At 44.0% G+C, this 27,029-nt stretch overlaps 1 protein-coding gene across 1 annotated transcript in view; it reads right to left on the bottom strand.

The window, feature by feature from the left end:
• Nucleotides 1-27,029, bottom strand: part of cntnap2a (contactin associated protein 2a) — a gene marked incomplete at both ends in the record, with an annotated part of 398,026 nt that overhangs the window by 155,750 nt on the left and 215,247 nt on the right. The window contains 5 exons of the mRNA XM_080020721.1: nucleotides 486-747; nucleotides 2,315-2,458; nucleotides 7,941-8,121; nucleotides 8,562-8,716; nucleotides 10,284-10,336. Of these exons, the coding sequence (XP_079876847.1) occupies nucleotides 486-747; nucleotides 2,315-2,458; nucleotides 7,941-8,121; nucleotides 8,562-8,716; nucleotides 10,284-10,336 (795 nt within the window). The remainder of the gene's footprint in view (nucleotides 1-485; nucleotides 748-2,314; nucleotides 2,459-7,940; nucleotides 8,122-8,561; nucleotides 8,717-10,283; nucleotides 10,337-27,029) is intronic.

Genomic DNA, 27,029 nt, shown 5'->3' with positions numbered 1-27,029 from the left:
TTCTGGAATTATAGAATAAATAAATAGATGTAACATTAAATGAATAATTCCTTCCCCAAATAGTCAATTAATTTAATAAGCTAATTTGTGTCAATATCATTCACTTGACAACCTGGAGGCAGCTTGTGTGGGTGTGGGACGAATTGCGGACGGCACGGATTTTGACGAGTGCTTGGGCTGGGATTGAACTAAATTAGCTTTGTGAATCAAGCATTAATTGAATGATTGTGTCGGTAATTTAGGAGAACAAAAAAAAAACTGCTGTGAAAGGAAAGAGAGCGCTTTCGGAAAAAATAAACATTTTCCAAGCAGCATCCTCCGAATGCGTATAGGGGCGACGCCCTGTCTGGAGGTGGAGGTCCGCAGCCCAAGCCCCGCCCCCGCTTTCGAACCGAAGTAGAAAAGCGGGACAGGTTTATCCAAAACCATCGACGTCGAGACGCCCGCGCGGCTTTGCTTCGGCACGTCGCCCCCGGGTGGCCTACCTGACGATACGTCGAGCAGGTTGTTTTTGGCCATGCGCGTGGCGTTGACGTGCACCGCCACCTTGCCGCCCTCCAGCACAATCTCCAGGGTGCCCTCGTCCAGGTTGCTGAAGAGGAGCAGCCCGTCGGGGTTCCACGTGCGGAACTGGAAGCCCACGGACACGGTGTTGTGGTTGGCTCGTCCAGGGAGCTGCAGGAAGCTGGTGGCGTTGAAGAACACCGGGAAGGAGTGAGTCTCCATGCAGGAGAAGGACAGGTTCCGCTGAGGGACGAGAGAAGAGAGAGAGAGAGAGAGAGAGAGAGAGAGTGTATAGAGATCAAGGACATCATCTAATTTGGTACCATGGCAAAATGGATGTTTGAATGTAATGACACTCTTCTGCTGTGTGAAAGTTGACATTTTTTGAATTGCAATCAGTTCGATTTCTCTTCCTGTCAACATCTGGGGGGCCCCATGGACGAATTGCGGAAAATTAATTCCAATCATAACTCATGGATTGAACAGGGCGACGATGGACGATTCTTTCATTCTGAAAATTAAATGACCCCGATGTAAGTGTGTCGTACATATGCATGAATGGAAATGTCTGCGTGCGTCTGTTTACACGGCCGAGTACATTTTCAAATACAGTGAATTTGTCTCGCTAAGGGGTTGGTGCATTGTAAAGCAAGACAGTTGAAAAACAAAAAAATATATACAAAACATACAGAATGTGCAAAATGGCCACATGGCAGAACGGTTGCTAGGATGGGCCGTGGGGAAAAATATAAATCGTAATTTATATTTCTGTACGGGATTAATAAATATATAAACAATAATATGAACATGGATGAGTTGGTCTAAATGATTACAGTGTTGTCACAAAAATGCGACAATGTCTAAAGAAATGATTACAACATGCTAATAAGTGTATTAGTCATATCATAGCATATATTGAGTGTGTCCAGTGGGTTAGTGTTGGTATCCTCGCTTGCCCTACCCCGCCCTCCATGTATTTGTGAGCCTGTGCGCCTCCGTGCGCGGAATCCCAATATATTTTTTGCGTACATTCCCAGAGTCCACGTGTGTGTGTGTCTGCGAGAGACTCGGTCTGCGTCGAGTCGGAATTAATGTGAAAAATCAAAGAGAATTAGAGGCGCTCCTCTAATGAACCTGATTGCCTGTGCCGTTTATTTCGTCGCCATCCCAACCCAGGCCTTTGAAAATATTCTGTTCACTGCCGAGGAGCTGAAGGGAGTCGGAGAGAAGAGAGAGAGAGAGAGAGAGAGAGTGACAGAGGAAGGTGAGAGAGAGCTGCAGGTGTCGAGAGTCTCTCAAAAAATGGCTGAGCCGTGAATGATTTTTCGGGCCGGCAAAATACATAATGCGGCGGACTCATTCCGTCCATTTCAGACCGCCGCGCGTACGAGGAGCCGTTTGAAGATGCTGCCTCTGATGTGGGGGCGGGGCGGGGCGACGAAAAAAATGATCAGGAAACTTTCCATCGAGATCTTTTCCCCCCCTTTATTAGTCCGCGGCAAATTTTTGCAAGTGGCGGAAGAAAATAAAACGTGGGGAAAAAACAGCCCGGGCAAAAGCGCAGAGAAGCCGGCGAGAGGTCAGACATAACGGACGAATGAATTATGCATCACTCGGGCACTTTTTGGGGCACAATTTGTCCCCATTTCGATATTTCGATCGGCCATAAAATATTGACGCAAACGCACGTGTTAAGTGTTTGGCTGCCCTGCGAGTGTTTGTGTCGGCACTTGAGTGTTTTTAAATGCTTAACTTTTTTGCGTTTGCATGTGAGCTGTGTATGTGTGTGTGTGTGTGTGTATCTCCCTACAAAGCTGGAGGTGTCCAGCTTCTTGCGACGGGCCAGGTCAGTGATGTTGTCTCCGTTGTAGTTGATACTCTCCATGCAGCCTTTGAAATTTTTTCTTCCTCCTCCCAACGGCTTCCCGCTGTACGGCATCCCACCGAAACTCAGCTGGAGAGAGAGAGAGAGAGAGAAAGAGATGGAGAGAGGGAGAGAGAGAGACAGAGAGAGAGAGAGAGATTGGATTAATATTCTTGATATGAGCCTTGTCCTGATTGAGACGCCGGTGTGCACTGCTTAGATGGAAGTTTCAACACCTTTATGCATAACACCGTGTACATAACCACGTTGTGCTTACACTGTCCCAGATTTTACAGTTTTAGTTAGCTCGAAAGGAGCGTTGAAAATGACATTTGAAGTTCCATTTTTGCCAAATGAATTGTTTGTGCTCCACGCAGGAATAACAAAGTCTCACTGTGGCGTGGGGGTGGTGTGATGTAAGCAGCCACACCTGGCTGAGTGGCACGGTGGCGCATTGCACTGCTGCCTCACAGCAAGAAGGTCCGGGGTTCGATTCCCGCCTGGGGCGCTGTTGGCACCGTGCTCCAGGCGGGTTATCTCCCAAATAGGAGCCTTTCTGTGTGGAGTTTGCATGTTCTCCCCGTGCTCACATGGGGTTTCCTTCACATGAGGTTTTCCTCCACCTAACGTCAGTAAGGACCCCCACCAAAAACGTGCACACATCATTGTCTGACCAGCGATGGACACTCGTCACCAGGTCCCCGGGCGCGTCGACGAATGCTGCCCACTGCTCCTGGCTGCCCCCCCGGAAGAAGGACAAGCCAGGATGGGTTAAATGCAGAGGCCCCATTTCACCGGCCACCATCCAAAGCCTGTGTGTGCATGTGTTGTAGTGTGGTGTGTTGTGTGATAATTAAAGATTCTTCTTCTCTTCTTGCGTCTTGTTAATTGGGCCCAGGATGAGGGGTGGCTGTGCACCTGTTGCACATCAGAGCAACCAATGCGCACAGGTTAAATCAACCATCCGCACACTGAGGGGGGGAGCGCTTGGCGTGTTACTCCTTGCCAATCAACCGGTTTGTCCTTGACCATCATTGCCTGTGTCTCTGTGTCACTGAGCCCAGAGAAAGGCCGCTCAGTTGGAATGTGGCAGGAGAAGTGCTACGCTAACATTTCCGCTAACCTTAAGTTACATTTTAATCATCCTTTTCGTAATGAATATAGTAATAGTTATTTTGATGGGTGTGACATCATGGAAACACGTGCTCTCGTTTCAGACATTAACAGGCATAAGGTGTTTACATGCCTCTGTGTGCCAGCCATTTTACGCAACCAGCAGTGTCTTTATAGCTCGAAATTGGGGGCTAAAGCTGGGCTGGCTTAAGCCCCCAATGTTTTATGAATAGCCCCCAATCTAAACTAGCCCCGCAGGGCGGGCTCTGCGCCCTGATCGCTTACTCTCTGACGATACCGACTTTGCCCACCGCCTGCCAGCGATGGGGCGCCCCTGATCGGCGCACAAAACAATGTGTTCAATTTAGGTGTAGGTTATTTTATTTTACTCCCTTTCCTTATTGGAGGAAACAAGCACAGTGCGTAATGGGGACACTTTCTCTGTCAGTTTGCCCAGAGCAGCAAAATGGATAGAGCCTGGTTGGGCCAAGCCCCTGATGTCTTTGCATCCCAGCAACGCCCCTATACGCAGTAGTAATAACTACTGCAGCAGTAATAACTACTGCAGCAGTAATAACATTCAGGTTTCTCCTTACCCGGACACAGGCTTATCCCCGTTTTTCCCAATCAGGATATGCTCTTAACATGCACACATTCATATCCGCATGAACATATAAATTCTCAGCAAAAAAAAAAAAAAAAAAAGGAAAGGTGCATCGAAGCAGATGATAAAAGGGTACATAATAATGAGTAACACATAAATCTGTACACAGCAAACCACCCAGGGACAAAGAGCGGTTTGATGGGTTTGCTTTACAATAGAACATGTGTTTGGTTTCCTGTTTCAAATATATCTCAAGGGGATTTCAGGGAAGAGTGACTGGTAATGGAAGATAATGTGTGTGTGGGTGTGTGTGTGTGTGTGTATGAGAGAGAGGGAGAGAGAGAGAGAGAGAGAGCATGAGAGAGAGAGTGAGAGAGAGTGAGGGGAGAGAGAGAGAGAGAGAGAGAGAGAGAGAGAGAGAGAGAGAGAGAGAGAGGGAGAGAGAGAGAGAGAGGGAGAGAGAGAGAGAGGGAGAGAGAGAGAGAGAGAGACCCACACACACACACCCACACACACACACAAACACGTACACACAAACACACACACAGTCGAGATGAAACTGGATTTTGTATATAAAACATTGTGGGTAACGTTGAGTCTCTCTCCAGAGACTAGGGAATAACGTCACGATATCCTGGCAGGGTTCAGCACACACACACACACACACACACACACACACACACACACACACACACACACACACACACACACACACACACACACACACACACACACACACACACACACACACACACACACACACACACACACACACAAAATCAATTGAATCAACCTATAGGCTTCCTGCAAGACCCTTTAATTTGACAGCTTTACTTTAATTGCAGTTGTGCAGATTCCTGTTCTGTGACCTCCTTCACTTTGGAAAAGATAGAATACGCAGATCAGCAATACCTGCCATTGAACTACAATGTTTATAATAATGAACAACCTTCCTATAAAATGCGACAAAATACAGTAATTTTGTGTGGTATGGATATTGTATGGAATGGATGTATGGAATAGGCAAATTTACACAGACACACACACACACACACCCACACAGACACAGACACACACCCACACAGACACACACACACCCACACAGACACAGACACACACACACACACACACACACACACACACACACACACACACACACACACACACACACACACACACCCACACACACACACACACACACACACACCAGCTATATACAGTATTTCAGAATCAATTTCCTGCTTTGGGGATAATTACCTGCTCTCATTTCATTCCATTACCAGGCCGCATTAATTATGTGTGTGTGCATATATGGATTAATCTTATTGCACTGGTTTAGAAGAATATCAAATTTCCTGCAATGTAATAGCTAAGCAATGAGAAGAAATAAGATAAATGGTGGGAGAAAAAATAACAAGAGCAAAAGAGGAAATAAAAAAAAAAGAAATAAAAAAAAACAAGCGCTATGTCACTGATCAGCCACAACATTAAATCCACCACTTATAATCACTAATATGGCATAGCTCCCCCTCGTCCCGCCAAAACAGCTCCGACCTGTCAATGCATGGATTCCACAAGACCTCTGAAGGTGTCCTGTGGTATTTGGCACCAAGACGTTAGCAGCAGAACCTTTATGGCCTGGAAGTTGTGAGGTGGGATCGGACTTGCTGTTCCAGCACATCCCACAGATGCTCCATCGGATTGAGATCTGGTGAATTTGGAGGCCGAGTCAACACCTTGAACTCTTCATGTCATGAAGACGTCATGTCTCTTCACGTCCTGTCCCTCAAACCATTCCTGAACAATTTTTGCAATGTGGCAGGACGCATAATCCTGCAAATAGGGCACTGCCATCAGGGAATACCGTTGCCATAAAGGAGTCTACTTGGTCTACGACAATGTTTAGGTACGTAGGTGGTACGTGTCAAAGTAACATCAACATAAAAGCCAGGACTCAAGGTTTCCCAACAGAACATTGCCGAGAGCATCACACTGCCTCTACCTGCTTGCCTTCTTTACATAGTGCATCCTGGTGCCATCTCTTCCCCAGCTAAAGATGCACATGCACTCGGCCATCCACATGAAAACAATGTGATTCATCAGAGCAGGCCACCTTCTTCTCGTGCTCCATGGTCCAGTTTTGACACTCACATGCCCACTGTAGGTGCTTTGGGCGGTGGAGGTCAACATGGGCAATCTGACCGGTCTGTGGCTACGCAGTCCCATACATATTAAGCTGTGATGCACTGTGTGTTCTGACACCTTTCTATCATAGCCAGTGTGGTGTGGGGAGGGTGTGGTTTGGGCAGCCACTCCTGACCGGGATCTAGGTGACTGGGATCAGAGTGGCTGCATACCTGTTGCTCGTTGGTTGGTCTAACAAGCAGCAGGATAAAACCTCCATCCCCCCCACACACTCGGGATAGGAGCCTGTGTCATGACACATGCTATCTACTCCTGGGGTACTTCCAGCTGACCCACTCTCTACAATAAACTGGTGTTTACAACCCCCTCTTCTGTGTCTCTTGTGCCGGAGAACCCTGAAAACGCGTGTGGCAGGCGAAACTGCCACAGCCAGCGTGAACTTTTTCAGCAATTTGAGCTACAGTAGCTCTTCTGTGGGATCGTATCAGACGGGCTAGACTTCGCCCGTGTCCCTGTCGCCGGGTTCACTGGTTGTCCTTCCTTGGACCACTTTTGGAAGGTACTGTACCATCCACTGCATACCGGGAACAACCCAGGGACCTTTTGGAGATGCTCTGACACAGTTGTTCAGCCATCACAATTTAGCCCTTGTCAAAGTCGCTCAGATCCTAATTTATGCCGCCTAATAAATCAAACCCCTTGACTGATGCCACTGGAACGAAATGAGACATGATATTCACTTCACTTGTCAGTGGTTAAAATGTTGAGGCTGATCGGTGTGCGTATATTGTTTAGTATATACAGTGTTAAGGGAGATATAATGGCTGTAGGGGAGTGGATATAGGAAGGGGAGGCAGGATTAAAGGAAAAAAGTGAAAATAGATATAATGAAAAAAGGTCTGGCCCGACACAATGTGTGACACAATGGCTTCACACAAGATGGTGAGAGGGTCAGCAGCGAAGGGGGGGGAGTGAGAGGGTGGGTGGGTGGGTGGGGCTAACCACAGGGTGCTCGCAGCGCTAAAAGTTAATTGGTGTTCCACACTGACTCCGCCCGCTTAGCCCCCCCAAGGCAATGAGTTTGGGTGTCTAGATGGAGAAGGTGTCTTTACAAAGGGAAGCAGTGTCTGGGCAGAGAGGAAGAGACAGAGGCCGCCTTGACGCTTGAGCGGTCTGGACACACACACACACACACACACACACACACACACACACACACACACACACACACACACACACACACACACACACACACACACACACACACACACACACACACACACACACACACACACACACACAAATTGAAAAAAAATTAATTGGGAAATTCTCTTTTATTCCTGTGGTAGGAGCTTATATGGCCTGGAAGCCATCTAGCCATAATGTTTATAGGGCAATGTTATAAGGGAGAGAGGGAGCGGATGGAAAAGTCATGCAGGTGCACTGTTTTAAATGCATACAGGACACATGCAGCTGCCATTTCCACACCAATGGTACGTTTTGGAAATTGTATTTATATTATTTTATATCATTATCGGAAGAGATTCTCTACAGTCCTGTTGAAGTGACAAGAGATGCGTTCTGTATCATTTATATCCTTATGCTTGCCTCTCTGTGAAATGTTATTGCACCCGTTATTTCAAATTTTAGAACCTTTTATTCCTGTTCTGGGGAATTTCATCCCCCACCCCCAGCACTCGCCACGCTCACCTCGTAGTCCAGATCGAGGTGGTCGAACTCTCCGTTTGTCCTGAAGTGCTGCGTGTGCGTGTCCAGGGTGAAGTTGACGTTTCGGCGGTAGCGCTCGATCACCAACGAATGCCAGTGGTGGTCGTCCAGGAGGCTCCCGCTGGACACCGAGGTGTGACCCAGGATCGAGCCGTACTGGTTACTGCCTGCACGAACAACAACAAAAAATAATTATAATTTACTGAGTAAATTTGTCAATGGTGATGGCCAATTATGAGGATCAGGTGTGGAAATCTGAAATCCTTTCAAGCCTTGAAACAGCTTTACTTCCAAAATGCTACTTGACATCCAGAAAATTGGGGGCTACACAAAAAACAGGAATTTTGTCACTTGGTATAGTTGAAATTCAATTGGTACTTTAATGTGATTATCATTCAGTGCTCTAAATTTCAAAATATCGCTGAAAACCATTTATTTACAAAGACTTGGATATTTGAGCGTGTATTCTTTGAGTATTATGTATTGTGTGTTTGAGTGAGTTGATGCTGTGTGTGTGTGTGTGTGTGTGTGTGTGTGTGTGTGTGTGTGCGTGTGTTTGTGCCCGTGTGTGTGTGTGTGTGCGTGTGTGTGTGTGTGTGTCACCCACCTAAGTTGATCTGCAGCACTAACTTGGCCTTGTGCAGCTCCAGGGTGATGTAATCTCCCTGCTGGCCTTCACCGTGCAGGATCACACCATCACTCTCCGACGTCTTGAACTTCAGTGCAATCACATCCTTGATGATCTTCATCTTCTTCACCTGCACAGTGGTTGTGAAGACCAAAACAACAACAACAACAACAAAGAAAGTATGATACAATTTAGATGAGTAGTTTGAAGACAATATCTGTAGGAGTAGTAGTAATAAGATTATGGAATTTCCCGGGGGGTTATATAATAATAATAATAAAAATAATAATAATAATAATAATAATAATAGTAATCATAATAATAATAATAATAATAATAATAATAACAATAATGATATTAATAATAATAATAATAATAATAATAATAATAATAATAATAATAATAATAATGTAGGAAATTAGGCACAATACAGTAAACGCTGTAGGAAAAATGAACAATAAAAACAAGCAGTTAAAACAAACAACCATAATTATAGAAAAGTATTTAAATTATATCACCTGCCATCATAACGAGACATATGCTATTTTTATACAACACAGCGATTAAGAAGAATTAACCTAGCTCTGTTCTTGGCATATACAGGTACCTGCTGGCTCTTAACCAGTACGCCATCATCGCCTACATTAAATTCATGTAAATGTGTTTTCCGAAGCTTATACCGACAATTATATCACAAAAAAAGGGGGGGGGAAAAGGAAACAAAGAAAGTACAGAAAAATCATAGCAATAAAATCCATCAAAGTAACCAATGAATAAACAATGACATTTATAACAGATGATTACAAACAAATTATTCAATGTATGTATCCATAGCAAAGCTATGGTACATTCACAGAGGCACAATTTACAAGTCTCTTTTGCTCTTCGGTCCTCCCCTCACTCCCCACTCTTCAGTTTCACAAGTTTTGAGAATCTATCATAATTCAAAATAAATGTTGAAATTTTTTTCTTTACTATTTCAGTCATCAATTACCTACCAAAATAACAAAAACTCTTTTCATGATGACCACACGTTTTACATGAAAAAAAAGAAGAGAAAATCACGCTGGAAAATTGCTTTCATGTTAGTTTCCATTGTGTGATTGCCATGTTGAATGACCTTCGCAGTATATTTTGTTCTAAAACGGCACTCTGCTCTATTCCCTTCGAAAAAAAAGTATTTTTCTGCTTCCTTTTGCTTTCCCTCACATAGAGCTCAAGGAGAACAGAAAGACTACGGGTCTCTTGCGAGGAAGGATGATCTATCTGAACAGCGCTGTTGTTGAAACAGAAGGCCTCCAAATTCAATCCCATCCAATAACCCGTTTAAGGGTTCTGTGCTTTGGAAAATAAAGCTGTGAAACTCTAAAGTGCCAAAGCTCCATGCCGCCTGACCTGTATTCTATATATGACTTTGATTATGTGTTAAACTTCATATTGTGTTTGCGCGGTTATGGGGATAAGTTCATCTTCAGATTAGATTTCCACGGGAGGTGGAAGAATATCACCTTGCCCTCTCTAGTTTGCCGTCATTATTGTTAACTGAAATTACATTTTTCACACAATTAAAAGCCAATCAACCAGAAATTGAAGCAAAATAACATTATGTGCTATATCGTATAACCTGTATGAGCCACAGGTACCAATTACTTCTTATTAGAGGGCTAGAAAAATTATTACTTCAAAAATAACACTACCTTGAAACGATATGAGATGACTCCCTGTCCATCAAAGTTGATCACGTCAGACCCTGAGAGTAAGAAAGAGAGAGAAAAGAGGGGGCGAAGAGAAGAAAAGGATATTAATTTGATTGTGGATAAGTAGAATGCCCTTTGCAGGATTTGTAATGGGGTGATGAAGGAATAATTCCAAACACAGCATTGTTCAATATCATATCACATCAAAAAAATATCCACTATGGCTACATGCATCTTCTTTTTTTTCATTGGTATTGCAATATACTATATATAGAAAATATCCAATAAACACGCCAAGTGTTTACGACGATGAATGTTTGTTAAAAAGGCTGAAACTGGTCACGTTTTGTGCCCCTCCTGCTCGATGGCATCACTTAAATAGACGTCCATTACACAGAGTTTTGCCAACCTCATCGCAATATGACAAATCATCCAGCGCCATGTGGAAATCCCTTACAAGGTAGTACAATATTTGGAAATACCCATGAGCACTTTATTATGAATACCTGTACACCAATTCTTTCATGCAATTATCTTATCAGCCAATTGTGTGGCAGCAGTGCAATGCATAAAACCATGCAGATACGGTTCAGCGGCTTCAGTTAATGTTCACATCCACCGCCAGAATGGGGGAAAAAAATGCGATCTCAGTGTTCTCAACCAGGGCATAATTGTTGGTGCCAGACAGGCTGGTTTGAGTGATTCTGTAGCTCCTGATCTCCTGGGATATTCCCGCACAACAGTCCCTAAAGTTTACTCAGAATGGGGCGAAAAACAAAAAAAAAACATCCGGTGGGCGGCAGTTCTGGGGACAGAAACCCCCCCGCTGATGAGAGAGGTCAACGGAGGACGGCCAGGCTGGTTCGAGATGACAGACGGGCTGCGGTCACTCAGATAAACGCTCTGTACAATTGTGGCGAGCAGCAAAAAACATCTCCGAATGCACGCCACGTCGAACCTTGAGGCGGATGGCTCTACGACGGCACAAGACCACGTCAGGTTCCACTTCTGTCAGCCAAGGACGGAAAACTGAGGCCGCAAGTGGGCATAGGCTCACCAACACTGCGTAGTTGAAGGCTGGAAGAAACGTACGCCTGGTCTGATGAATCTCCATTTCTGCTGAGGCACACAGATGGTTGGGTCAGAATTGGCACCGACAGCGGGAATCCTCCGATCCAACCCAGGCCGGTGGTGGTGGTGTAATGATGTGGGGAATTTTTTCTTGCCACACTTTGCGCCTGTTAATAACAATCAATCATGGCTTGCATGCCACAGCCTATTTGAGTGCTGTTGCCAACCATGTGCGTCCCCTTCAGGCCACAATACACCCATCTTCTAACGGCTCCTTCCAGCATGATAATGGACCAGGTCACAAAGCAAAAGTCGTCTCAAACTGGTTTCATGAACATGAAAATGAGTTCAACGTCCGGCTCCGAATCCAATTGAACACCTTTGGGATGTGACAGAACGGGAGATTCGCAGCATGAATATGCAGCCGACAAATCTGCAGGACTTTGCGTGATGCAACCAAGTCAGCACGGACCAGAACCTCAAAGGAATGTTCTAATAAAGTGCTCCGTGAGTGTATACGCCTCTGATTAACACTGACAGCGAAGGGACTTTTGTGACTTTTACAAATACGTATTATGGACGCGATCAGATGCCATCAAGCATCTTTCACTCAAATTTCAAGTTACCATTCATAGTCTGAGGAATACCGCTGTTCGATTTAGTAGGACAAGAAAGCCCTACTTCTTCTCAACTCTGCACTTCATCGACCCCTACATTGTAATTAAAAGTCTGTGTTTTCGTAGACGGCCGACAATGTTGTAGACATTCCCAATGAATGGACAATGGAAAAAATAGAAAGTCTCGGCCACCAACGAACACCAGATTCAACAGCTGGTCATTTTCAAATATTGAGATTTTCACTGACTGGCTGTTCAGCAAACCTTACGAGGTCACTGCAACACTATACACTTACTACCAAAAAACAATCGAAATAAGCGCACGATTTGGAACTTCGAGATCCCAATCGGGTTTCGCGATTGTCCCCGTAGTTTTGTGGGTAATACTGTCCGACATGGACGCCATATTGGGGTGGTCAAGATTTGTCGGTAAACAAATGCAGCCTGTGCTGGGGCTGTCGACTCTGAACCGACTTTCAAGAAATTTGGTTCGGAGTTGGGAGAGCGGCAGTCGGATCTGGAGGGGTCCGCTATGCTGCCTCCCTCAACACCCACAGCAGCCCCCACCTGGCATTAGGGCTGCAGGAACGAAATTCAAAAAAATAACCAAAAAGTTCAATCTAGGCTCATCCAGTTTGTTGCACAGTAAACACACAGAGAAATATTCCTGGTAACAGTGTGCGAAGGCCAGCGCCTCTCCCTCTCCTCCGGCATTTCACTGTGTGTACAAGGCAGAGTGAGCCTTTGACCAGAATGTCCATTTATTCCACTTATGTGGTGATGAAAGTGGGAAATAAACTCAACCATCACCGGCGGAATGTCCTCTGGTGCAGAGGTTCCCAACCACCGCCTCGTGGACCGGGCATTTGCCACCGGGTTGTGGGAAAATGGGCAGGATGTATTTCAGCAGCAGGAAATGGAGTAAATTAAACACACCTAGAGTTTATATTTGCATTGCTTGGAGAAATGATCGCTCTGATCGGAGAGAGTTATTTGCCTTTTACTTCCAGCGTTCCCCTCTGGCAAAAATAGCATGTTTTTCTGCACTTATATTGGTGAGTAACTTAGAAGTAGTGTAAAAAGTAACTTATTGCTTATTGCTTATTATTGTGTGACGGCATAACCGTCAGTGCTGAAAAATAATGTTTGAACCGAAAATCGAATCGTCACCTTAAAATCGAATCACGGATTTGGGGAATTGTGACACCCCTACTCTCTACACAATATATTATTATGGACTATGCATTCGGCTGTTCCTGGCGTGAAAGTTTTAAGCCTGATATTACATTTCATGTCATCAAAATATGAAAAACATTTGTCACAATATGCAGATTTTTCCACAAAGCTCTTGTATTCACAGTGACTCATGAGAAATAATATTTGAATGCTGCTTCCAATTGACATGCGAGAGAGGGGGAGAGAGAGGGAGCGAGAGAGAGAGAGAGAGAGAGAAAGAGCCGTGGAAAAGGTGGCAGAGGGGATCTGAAAAGAAGAAATAAAATACAGTACTTGAGTTATTCCTCAATCGCAGTGTCACCACCCGTCTGTTCAAGTGTGTGTGTCACACACACACACACACACACACACACACACACAAAACGCCCACTCTCACAGGACCTGTCATTTCATGATAAACTCCAGTGAAGGAGGGTGAGGTGGGTCTGCTGGCCCCCTTCTAACTTCAGCGAATCTCAAACCATCCCCACGCTGCCTCTCACATTCCCTCTCTCCACCAGTCTCTCTCGCCCTCTCTCTCCCCTTCTCATCTACTGCTGAATTGTCGCTCTATTCTCCTAATTCCCTCGCGGTCCCCCATTCCCTCAAGTCATCCTTCTTCTCTCGTCTCGCCTCGGCCCTCCGTTTCCTGCCGTCCAAACCTTAAACAATCTATCCTGTTTATTTTTCACTTTCTTCCTCTCCTTCGCCTCCTCCCCTCTGTCACTCGCTGTGCTAAAAAGTGTCGTTTCGCGACACGGGGAGCATCCAAACGGGGACGCAGGAGTTCGGTGGAAGCTTGGCTAATTACACGTGTTTGGGAACTGCACTTTTTAGGATCACAATTCTCATGTAATGTTCAGGAAACAATCGCAGCTCTCGTTATCACTTTTGCTTTCACTTTCCACACTCTCCAGTTGCTCCTTGAGCCCCTGGTATTTCTCCAGCGTCACACAATTTCCCCGTCGGTTGGGTAGCGCCGGACAATCTCTCTGGATCTGGACGGATCGGAAAGGATCTTTGCGCTCTCGTCCTTGATCATCCTTTGCATCTGGACGTGGGAGGGGACCAGCCCAAACTCTGTCCAGATGTTCCCGTACAGTTTTCCCCCCCGGGGACTTGAATGCGCCCCTCAGTGCATCCTGCTCCCATATGCTGGGCTGTCAAGGAAGCATCTCCTCTGGATGCTGTCCAGAGCGTTACACTCCGTGTTCTATTGACCTGGTAATGAGTGTCCGCTCCGAGTAGTGCCTTAGCGCTGTGCTTCCCTCCAGGATTTTCCGGACACTGCAAGTGATTCCCTGATGTCAACCACCTCTACTATCTGCCGCTGATGCGTCTCATGGAGAGGCTTGGTAGAGCACACCTCCACTGTGTGTCTTAGCGGATTCGAATTGGGAGCAATTTTGGTGGCTCTGGTACGCGTGGATGCATCGTGCTTCGGTCAGGATGGTGGTCACGATGCTCCCTATAATGATTTTTCGGATATTGTATTGGTCACATAGAGTTAGCGCCACCTTAGTTATTCCGGATAAACAGACAAACAGCATGAAGCAGAAGCAAAACAGAGCCTGCTGCCGCGCAAGCCGGATCTGATATGTGAGCCCCACCGCGCTCCCGCACTAGCTGTCCGAGGCTTCTCACTCATCATTATTCATTTATATGACTTTTTGTTGTTGCAGCAAGGCTGTATGTTTTTGACTTTTCAAGATTTAACTTTAAACGACATACTGGATTTTTTTTGTCTCCTCTCCAAATGCTTCATATGGATTTTTTCCATTTCCATTCCATGCATACTGAGAAAGACAAGCTCGCTGCAGTTGGGTGCAATCCACCCTCAGAAGGATGACAGCCTCTGTTGATGAACCTGGACTTATCAGGGGTGGCAGGCTGAGACTCCAGCAGCAAAAACAGGCCAGTCACACGAAGAGATATGGGATTTACGTTTTTTGAACTTAAACGTGTGGGACCGCTAAAAGAGTGTTGCGACACCCTGTTTGCGGGTGAGTGACAAAAATAAGACGGGAAGTGTGGAGGAGACGGACTCGGCAGCTGGGAGGAAGAAGAAAGTGAGAGTCAAGGGATTTACCACAGCTGGATGAGTGCCCAGACAATGAGCCTAGGCTGTGTGTGTGTGTGTGTGTGTGTGTGTGTGTGTGAGAGAGAGAGAAAGAGAGAGAAAGCGAGTTACACCCTTAGGACTTCATTGCCGTCGCCACAACAAAACATTTCAGGATGGTAGAATCTTTGTTTATTTCAGTGCTTTTCATTCATGAAAACAATGTGTCTGTGTGAGTTGGCGGGGCACATTTTATACTTTAATAAATCCCTCCTAAGGTACAAATCTAGCCTTTTCAAGTGTCAGTTGGTCAGACACTACTGTTATTGGGGAATGACCCTAATTACCATTGGTCCATCACATCAAGATGCTTAAAACATTGGCATAATTTGGGCACTTCTTGGATCATTGGCTGGCAATTTAATTAGATACAGTAAATAGATAAATCGAAGACTACCAGGAGCCCTGCGCCTCCAGAACAGCCTGAGACATTCGTAACATGAATTCATCATGTTGCTGGAAACAATTTGGTCCTCAATAGCATCCCACAGTGTAGATTATTTTGGTCACAAATTCACGCTTCTTGTTTCACCCCTTCTCCAAAAATCTGTGTTGGACTGAGGCCATTGGATGAAGTGAAGTCACTGTCCTGTTGGTGGGGCCACTTGGAAACAACGTGTGAGTCATGACATCCCGCTGGATGCAGGATGTCATGCAAGAGCATCCGTTTGAAAGGGAAGGTCGACTGTGTGCGGCGAGAAAGGGATTCAAATTGTCAGCCGCAATGCTTTGGTATGCTGTCGCATTGAAATTACGCTTGATAAGTATTAGAGAAATAACAATAAGAAAATGTTCCTCTTCATTACACCAGCGGCAGCAGCAGCAGCCCGTACTGTTGACACAAGAGGCAGGATGGATCAATCGATTAATTCCGTTCACGTCATGTCCCTACCCTGCCATCTGCAGGTTGCAGGAGAAATCAAGATTTTTAAGGCCAGGTCTGTTTTATTTTTAATCTTTATTTATCCAGTTTGGGTGATTATGCCCCTGTAATAGCCCCGACTTCCTATTGCTCTAGGTTCTAGCTGGCAGAAGTGGATCGCAGTGTGGTATTTTCCTACTTTAGTCCATCCCCTTTAATGTATTTTGTGTTCAGAGAAGCGCTTTTAAACACCATCATTTGTGACCTTTCTGTAACCTTGAACAAGGCTGGCCATCCTCTCACCTCTCTAAATGATGAGGTACTTTCCCTCCACTGAACTCCTGCTCTCTGGATGTACTTTTTTGTTCACCGCACCATTCTATGTTCATGGAAACCTCAGGAGGGCAGCTGTTTCCAAGACACTGGAGTGACCACGTCTGGCACCATCATCCGTCTCAACCATCCTAATGTTCGGCTGAACAACGACGTAACCCTTCCGCCACCTCCTTGTGCTTTAGATATTGGATTGCTGCCACATAACTCAAATAGAATCGGTTTGCAACCCGTCTCATCTGTGCAGACTTAAATTTTTTCAGTTGACCTTTCTTTGCCACCGTTCCTCTCCCATATGCCAAACTCATCAGTGCTGTGTTCCTCATTTCCGAAGTAATTGATTTTCTGTTAATCCTGTGTTAATCAAAATCGAAAAGAGCATGTTACTCCTGCAGCATTGTGGATTGCCTCCATAACTTTATCCCTCGAAGACACAACACACGCAATACACAAACACAAACACAAACACACACACACACACACACACACACACACACACACCCACGCACACACAGACACACACACACACAGAAACACACACACACACCTGTGTATACAGTATGTACACACAGAAAACACATGCCCAATCACACAGGCACGCCAAGCCACACTTCCAACAGATACATGCCACCGACGGCAGGGTTGAATTTATAAACTAACTGGCTTTTTGAAAGACAGGTTTGTGTCAATTATAATGCCTAGATATTTAACATGTGTAACACTTCTGTGATGACTTCACCATTAATTAAAATGTCAGGGGTAACTGAATTGACTGTGAAATACATTGCTTCCATTAAGTCACATTACATTAACGTCAAGCATGAATTACAGCAGCCAATCCGACAACTTGCTCATTGCATCTGCCAGTTTGGCTGCCACACGTTCTTCAGATCTTGCATGGGTTAAAATCAGTGTCATCGGCATACATTTGGATGGATGTACTAAATAAAATTGGTCCTAAAATAGACCCTTGAGGGACGCCTACTGTACAGCCAGCAGATGAGGAACACTTATCACCCACTCTTGGACATTGTTTCCTCTTAGTAAAGTGTGATCCAGGTCAATGCATTGACAGATCAATATAATTTAGATAAGTAACTTGAAAGTCAAACATTACGATTAACTGTGTCAAAAGCCTTCTTAAAATGTAAACACAGAGCTCTGACAACACCGCCTTTATCAAGATAACTTTTGATTTGCCCAACAAAAAAAGCAATTTGCCATTTTTGTGGAATGAGGCTTCCGGAAACCAAATTGCATTGGGTGTAGAGTAGATGCACCTTAATTTACATTAGAGACTAGCCGATCACAAACTACCTTTTCTTTAATTTTAGAAGCTATTGGAAGAATACTAATAGGGCTATAATTTGATGGGATAATTATTTCACCTGATTTAAGGACAGGGGCCACTGCTGCAGTATTCCAGGAAGACGGAAACCAGGCGTTTGTTGTCAATAGATTTATCTGGTGTGTTAAAGGCTTAAATAGTATCAATTTACGATAAGAATATCTTGCATCAATATCAAAGACATCCTGAGACTTAGACCCTTTTAAGTAATCAAGTATTTTCATTACTGTAGATTCTGAGACATTTTAAATTGTGAAAACAGAGAATTCATTATTTGCCGGTTCAATAACTCTTGATCTTACACCAGCATTTTTGGGCCAGACACTGTGGCTATTTGTTCTTTACTGTAACTTCTATCACTTTTGATTTTTCCTTTACTAACAAATTTTGAACTGATTTACCCTCCTTTTTTGTAATTGTGTCAATATTTTCCCAAATTAATTCACTCTTTCCCTTAGACTCATTGATTAGTTTAATATAAAAAATCAGCTTTTTCAGTCAGCTTTAGCCAGTTGCAGTTTTACTACGTTGTTTTTGTATTTTTTAATGCGAATGTGAGACCAAAATACATTTTTAGTTTCACCGACTCTGGCCATCAGAATGTTAGATGCCTTTCCTATGTCATCAGTAAGATTTTGGGTATGACATGTAAAAGCTTTCACCCTCTCGTCCGTATAAAAATCGTTGGTTTAGTCAGTTTTCTTTTTTATGGATGACATACCAGATTAAAAAAGTTTGTAATTCCTTCAGGTGTGTTACTAAAAATAACATCTATCTGCATTTGTGATGACTAAGTAACCCTGGTCGGGCCTTGAATTACTTGAGGGAGATTATCCAGTACTGATCTCATAAACTTTTGAGTTTTTTTTTTTTATCCTATTACCTCTTTCTGATGCCATCCCTCTGTTTTATATATCTCCCTCTTCCCTGTTTCTATCTGTCTCCGTCCAAACTTATGGAGACAGTATAATCTCATTCTATTTCACTCCACCCCTCTCGCTTTATTTCCCCTCTCCCTCTCTGATTTGCCTTTTTCTCACTTGTATCTTTTCAGCACAAAATGGGATCAAATTTGGGGGGAGGCTGAATGAGAGAGAGCTGGAGGGGTTGGAGGATGAGGGGTGGTTGGGGGTGGCTGATGAATAGAGGGATGTATGAGTTGCTTTTTTCCCTGAGTGAATGGAGGAAATAGGAGCAGTGACAGCATAATCATGAGAAAGTACCGCAAGGCTTTCAAACGCGGCTGACAGACAATCCGGAATGATGACCGAGCGAGAAGTGAGTGTGGCTGCGAGACGGAGTGTGTGTGTGTGTTGTTGGATGTGAAGTGTAGTGTAGTTGGAAGTGTACACGTGTCAGTTTTATGACACTTTGTGAAAGTCTATGTCTCCAACCCGGTCTCATGCAATTTTGCGCTCAAAGTCATGAAAATTAATCTATTGAATCGTGTCCCGGTGTATGATTGTCAGACTTTTTTTTTTCTTGCTCCACATAAACCAATTTTAAACCAATTCATTTGAATGGGGAGATGTTTTCTTGCCACATAAAAGTAAATTCAAACCAGTTTATTTCAATAGGGGGGTTTTATTCTACTTTAGAAGCGGGGGGCATGGGGAAGCAGGAGGGGGCGCAGATACGTACGCTTAAACTTACCTGAAGAAACTACGCCACCGCGGGGTGGTGGTGGTGATGGGAGGGGGACATGGACGTATTCAAATTTAAAATGCATGGGTTTCAATTTTGTTCTGACTAGCACAACATCAAAGCGGGATACTGGTTTCGCTTTTTCTCTATTGAATGGTCTATTCAATTCAAGCCCCCCTACCCAGCCTTCCCCATTCTAGAGTTGAATAAAATCTCCCCATTGTAACAAATTGGTTTAAATTTTGTTTTATGTAGCATGAAAAACATCGGACAATATTCCGGGACACGATTCAATAGATCAATTTTCGTGACTATGTGCAGGAAAAACCGTGAGACGAGGGGGTTAATGCGTCGGTGTGTTTGTGTGTGTTTGTGTATAGATCTGTAACCACAACTGGGATTGCTGCATATATGATGTATCTTGTCTGACACGTATCACAACACTTCTGACTACATCCATCCCTGTCAGGAACACCAAACACAATGGGAGTCAGTTACACTCCTCCCTCGCGCTCGTGAGCTATTCTCCATCATTTCTATAAAGTTAAGGCAGCATCTTCACGCTAGAGGAGCAGGAGTGTGTAGAGGATACAAACTCATGGGAATCAGGGATTGCATTTCAAAACGATCATCCATCCTGTGAATGGACTGAAGACTCGGTTTGTGTGAAGAGGAGGATGGAGGGTCAAATCAGCATTTCCTTCCTAGATTTATTCCTATGCTCGGAGAAAGCTCCATAACCAAAACCTAATCATAAAACAACACACAACCGAACAAAGTATGCGGGTTATTCCTCTGTACCTATCAGAGAAAGCAAGTGGCCAAGTGAACTGCATAAGCGTCAACAGTGAGGTCCTGCCAGGAAGCCTGCTCACCATCCCACTTCCGTTGCTCGCAATTAATTTTCCCACACCGTCTTCTTTGTTTTTATTTCCCTGCACTGCATCAATACCAATTATTGTATTTTTTTTTTACGAGCCTGGACTTCCCTTCATATAACCAGGGACAGGCACTCAGACGGCCAAATGCCGACCATATGTCAGCTGCATGAAAAATGTGTACTTATTACAACGTGCATATTCACTCCTTAAAACTGAGTATTCATTTGAAACCTACTCTTGCAACTATACTGTTGCTCGTCTGTACGAAAGTACGGCAAATGCACAAAGAAGCTTCCTTTACCCACTTCATGTGAACATAACTGTTTCACCCACAGAGGGTTATGTAGCGCTGGAGTGGAGCATTTCACTGGAGCTGAATGTTTATTGAATATTAATGTATGACTGTGCTGCGATAAATGATGAACCGATAAAAAAGGGGTTCTCAACTGAAACTTCCGACCGATCTATCACCATTAACTGCACAGTAGATACTGTAAATGAGAGGTCTCTCTGAGTCTAAGGGAAAGCCTCTTTAATATTTAATGCAAGATGAATCACACAGATGTCCGCGCATGCCTCCGCCACGTCTTGTCCTCCTCTCCAACACTTTGCTTTTGTTTTTGAGACAAAAGGGAAAATGAACCAAGAGAAGAGTGTCTACGTGCACACGGAGAGACACACACGAGTGCCGAGACAACACTTCAAGACCGATTCATTCAGAGAGATGCACATGAATGAGATACAGGAAACCAGAGATAGACACAAGCACACACGCACGCACGCACGCACGCACGCACGCACGCACACACACACACACAATCAGCCAAACCCAGAATTGGAAAAGTAGGAAGTAGGAAACCCGATAACGGCTGTATTTAATCAAAATGCATAACACTGCGTGAAATGCAATGGACACAAATGGCAAACCACTAACCCATCAAACTATAAGGGAAGGAATGTCTGTATGTACGGTATGTCTGTCTGTCTGTCTGTCTGTCTGTCTGTCCGCCCTTCGATTATCTCAACAACTGTTCATCCAGTCTATTTCACACTTGGTGGGTGTATTGCTGGGGACCCAAGGACGTGCAGTGTCGAATGTTGTGCAATTTGGACACGTGAGACGTGTAATATTAATAAACCTTCAATAAATAGCAATCAGTGAGTAACAGCGAGGCAGCGGGGGAGCAATATGCCTGTTCCGAAAAGTCATGTTTGGCGCGGACACGCAACCAAGTACAGATGGTACTGGTATGAGTCTGTAGTCTCTAGATGCTAGGTGCCAGCAGAGTGCTTCAATCCTGAAGACATGTGCGAGGTGGGGTGTCATTCAACGAAGCTGTTATCAAATCAAGCCCCTTTCCCACTTACACTGAAAGCCTTACATTTTTCTGGAAATGTTCTGTATTGATGTCATGTGGGAACAGAAGCCGGTGTCGAAAAATTGTTCCCTAAATTTCCCCCCTCTCGACCTACGTAGTATAATTTGGGAAAATGTCTGTACGGGCTGTGAATGGTAGGGGGTTGCAAAGGAAACAGTTACATTTCCGTAAAGTTGGGGTGGAGCAGAATCTAAACAAAGCACACATAGTGGGTTTTTACGAATATTTATTTAGCTTAAATATGGGAAAAATGATTTGTTTTTTGTTGGAAGAAAAAAAAAAAGCATTGGGAAAAATGGCGAGGCCGATCCGAACTGTGGCGCTCAGTTGCAAAGACGAGAAACTGAAACATGTCCAGTCTCTACGGAGACAGGTCTTTATATTCTTAAATTCTCTGGAGCCAGAGGGTGCAGGACACGAAACGAACAAACTGATTTCATAATTTTGGATGAGGGTTTTTATGTCTGGGGAAGACGGCTATGGGACCTTAATGCAGCAGAGGGAACCGAGTCCCTCCACTCCTTTAAGGTCCAGCGTGTTACGGATTCCATGTGGGAAAGGAGCTTGTTGTGATCACACTGAGACACAGTGAGTCAATATTGACGTGCAACAGTGTTTTATTTGGATCAAAAGTAGGCTGCAGATTCTTGTTTTCAAGTTTTCAAGAATGAAGATGTGACGTCGCTTTGCCGTCTGGGCATTGTTCTAAAAAAAACGGAATCCTCAATCCTGAATAACGTGGCTTGCGTGGCTAGTGGAACCACAGCAGTGGATTAACGTGGATTCATTAGGAAGCAGCAGTTAAGCGCGCCCGTACGCTGCGCAAACGCATCCGGTGGACTTCTACCGTCACGGATACATTACGTAATGGTCAGGCGAGAGGTGTCTAATATCACAGGAGACTAGGCAACAGAATTGGTTTTTAGACCAGCACCTCACTCCCTGTCTCCCCGCCCCACGGACTCCTCCCTCCGCTGACTGAGAGGGGACGGAGCCCCCGTCTCCAGACCCAATAACCCTAGACCCAAAGTTAAATCAATGTGATCATTTTTAACCTGTCCTACACTCGCTGCCTCCAGAGAACGAAGGTCCTCCACCCGTTCTCCCTGAATGTAGGAATAAAAAGCCCTGTCTCCATAGAGACTGGACATGTCTTTGCACTGCTATGGTTCGGACTCGCCATTTTTCCCAATGTTTTTTTGTTCTCACTGAAAACAGATAATTAAAAAAAAATGTAAACCTGTGCTGTCAGCATTCTAGCCATCCAACACAGTATTTGTACAGTAAGAACTGCTGCAAAGGCTCCTGTCCTGTGGATGACCTGTAGAATGACAAGAGCACAGTTTTGTGTTGTACAGAGCCGCCACAAACCCCCCTCTTTGGACAACTATTTTTCCATGTTTGGGTCTATAAACAACTTATCACCGCTCCAAGAGGGGGCGATTCACCACGGCTGAGACAATTAAACATAGAACCAATCAATATTTACACAGAAAACATACACATCGGACGACAACATGTATTGAAAGACAGAGTTAGTTAATTCCAGGAAATTTTTTGAGGATTGAAAAGAGATATGGCCAATTTACTCTGGAAATGCTTTCTCGGCATCTAAAGAGGCAACAACAGTATTTAAGTTGTTCCTTTGTGCTGATCAGGCTGAATAAATGGCGCATATTGCTGAAAGAGTGTCTGCCCTTGACAAAGCCTGTTTGGTCTGGGTGAATTGTGAATTGAATTACTTTTTCAGTTCTGTTGGTCAGTGTTTTACTCATGATCTTTTAATTGCAGATGATTAGACTTATAGATCTGTTACTGGAGGTGGGGGTTGGGTCCTTATTTGGTTTGAGCAAAACCAAAATGAGAGCGGTATTCATTTGCGGAGGCATGGTGGAGGTTGACTTTATCCATGTTTCCATTCTGATGAAAAATGTGAATTTAAGTCGCCAGAAGTGTTCGTAGAATTCAACTGGGTAGGCATCTGATCTGGGTGATGTTTTGCTGGGCATAGAGAAGAGCGCTTACCTGAGTTCTTCTAGTGTAAGTGGTTGATCTAATTTGGTAGCCCGCTCTGCGGAGGGTTTAGGGAGTTCGATATCATCGAGGAGTGAGTTAATGTTTGATATATTTGATTTATTATCTGAGTGATATAGCTTATTATAAAAGTCTCTAAATATGTTATTGATGTCGTTATCCTACCCTGTGGATCTTTGATGGCTCTAATAAGTGTTTTTTCTCTATCGCGTTTCAGCTAATTGGCAAGAAATTTACCTGATTCGTTATTGAATTCAAAATAATTTGCTCTTGTTCGTTGCATGAGGAATTGTGTCTTTTGACGGATGATATTATCGAGTTGAGATGTAATTGTCAGGATCTCATTTCGGATTTGCTCAGCGGGTGAGTGGGCTTGTTGGGAGTGCAAGTCTTTGAATCGTTGTTCGAGTTTATTTTGGCATTCTTGTCCTTTCTTTTTCTTGTGAGCAGAGAATGAAATATTGCTACCTCTCATAACTGCCTTAGCCCTTTCACAGAGTAAGGATGGTGATATTTCTGGAGAGTCATTCAGTTCAGTGAAGGAAGTCCATTCTCTGGAAACAAAATGGTTAAATTCTTCATCTGTCAAAAGTGAGGTGTTAAACCGCCACCTACCGGGAGAGTTCTGGTTGCTTTCATTTATGAGGACGAAAAAACGAATCGGCCTGTGATCAGAGATTACAATTGGATGGATTTTAGGATTAGTGATTAAGGACATTACAGAGTTACCCGTCAAGAAAAAGTCGATTATAGAGAAGCTTTGGTGGGATGGTAAATAATATGTGTATTCTCCATTATGTGGATTATTTGATCGCCAACAATCGCCAAGAGCAAAATCACTCATGTGTTGTTTTATAGTGTCTGACGAATACCAGGGCTTCTGATTATTTCTTGGATCAAGTACTGTGTTGAAGTCTCCTCCCAGTATAAAAATTGAGTTAGAGAATTCTAAGAGTTTTCAAAAACTATTGTGAAAGAAATTTGGGTCGTCCTCATTAGGGCCATAAATATTAGCCAAGGTTAATTTGATGTCACCTAAAATTCCGTTAATCATTATGTATCGCCCTTCTGTGTCTGATATTGTGGTATTATTCTGATATGGTATACCTTTATTGATCAATATAGAAACACCTCTTTTATTTTAGTTGTGTGATGCAGAAAACGTCTGATTCACCAATTTAGCTTTGCGTTTGAGGTGCTCGGATGCAGTGAGGTGAGTTTCTTGCAGTAGACAGAAGCTGGGGTTCATCCTGGGGAGGTGCCTTAATGGGTGTCGTCGAGGTTAGTTAGGGGGTGATGGCACAGTGCATTCAAGTCAATAGTCATACTACCGTGCCCATGTTTTCCCATAGATAAGACTGTGTTTTCCTTCTTTACATTCCCTTTTGCTGTCCTAGTATTGCAGGAAGTTTGTAGGGATGCATATCTACACAAACAAATGACAAATAGACAAATATAGACATTGAACATTGCAGAGTTAGACATACATAGAGTGAGACTGAATGGAATGAGGGGATGAGAGAAGTAGGGAGGGGAGGATTTAGAAGGTGAGGCAATGAGATTGAGCAATATTTTAAAACCTGACATAGATAGCATACTAATTTCTACATCTCGCGTATATAATTACCAGCATTACCAGAATACAAACATAAATATCAGAATAACCAGGGTGTGGTGGAGGTGTCTTGGAATAACAGACCGTCTATATATTATTTATCAAAAATGAGTGATACCTGTTTACCAGGAAATTAAGGCTGGCTTTAATCTCGGAAATGTCTCGGAGGAGCGGACCAAGCATGTCCAGCTTCTTGTTAATATCGTCCAAGACACAAACCTCTACAGCGCTGGATATTAGATCGTCTGTGACAGTCTGCCTTCTTTCTTTTAGCAGGATTGTTACGGTCCTGGTCCTCTTTCATCACGTACTTGTTATAATAAAATTCAATATGATCCTCGAGGTCCTCCACTTTGGTTTTGCGCTGTCTTTTATTTATATGTATATACGTATATACTACTCACAAAAAGTTAGGGATATTCGGCTTTCGGGTGAAATTTATGGAAAATGTAAAAAGTTCACGCTTATTATATCATGAAAGTAGGGCATTTAAGTAGAAGCATGCAATGGTGATTTCCTCATCTCAAACAATTTATTGAAACAAAAGCCACTGGTCCCTCGTCCAGCGTAAAAGATGATGCCTGCGCCTGGTGGTGTGGTCAGGTACCCTTACAGGTCGTCTAGCACGCAGACCACGCTGATGTAAACGGTTTCGAATGGTCTGACGTGACACTTGGGTGCCTCTCACCTCCCTTAAATGTGCCTGGAGTTGAGTGGCATTCATCATCCGGTTCCACAGGGCACTGTTCACAATGAAGCGCTCATCAGTGTGGGATGGGGCCAAAGGACGTCAACTTCTATGTCTTTCTGTGACTCTTCCAGTCTCTGTATCTCTGTTGCAACCTGCTGATGACACTCTGTGACACTCTAAGCTCAGTGGCCACCTGTCACCTGGTCACCCGTAAAGGTTATAGTGCATTTTAGGTTCATCCTGAAATTTCACCCGAAAGCCGAATATCCCTAACTTTTTTGTGAGTAGTGTATATATATATATACATATAAATATATTTTGCTATTCGCTTTGAAATTTGTCAGAGTTGGAGCAGATTGTAGGTGTTTTAGTCGCCATGTTCGATCTGTACTTACTTCCGTCTTCTCGCAAGATCACAGCATGCTCCTGTGAGAGCTCTCGTTCCCATGAGATCTCTGTACATTCGAAAACAGATAATTTTTAAAATATTTGTGCGAAATAAATATTAGAAAAAAAATACCCACTATTTGTGCATTATTTGGACTCGGGTACGCCCCTACCCTCCATTTCCACACACTTTCCATTCACAGCCGTCTCAGCATTTTCCCAAATTATACTAGGTTTAGAGTTGGGAAATTTAGGGAACAATTTTTACAGAACGACACCGGCACCGGATCCTTTTCTAACATGACGCCAATACAGAACATATCCAGTGGATTTACGGCTTTCAATGCAAGTGGGAAAGGAGCCGAGATACAGTACTAGACATTTCTAGACTGCTCACATGTGCTTACTGGTGGCAGTTGGTGTGCACTACATCTAGTGAGGTTTTGAAAAACAATCTTAGCGCCTCGTCAATGCCGCTCCGGGGCGGGAACAAAGCTGCAGCAAGCACGACACCTGAATCCACAAACATCTGTAATGTTAAATATCTTTG

Source organism: Zeus faber (assembly GCF_960531495.2).
Source record: "Zeus faber genome assembly, chromosome: 19".
Lineage (NCBI taxonomy): Eukaryota > Metazoa > Chordata > Actinopteri > Zeiformes > Zeidae > Zeus > Zeus faber.
This window is presented reverse-complemented; position numbering and strand designations above follow the sequence as displayed.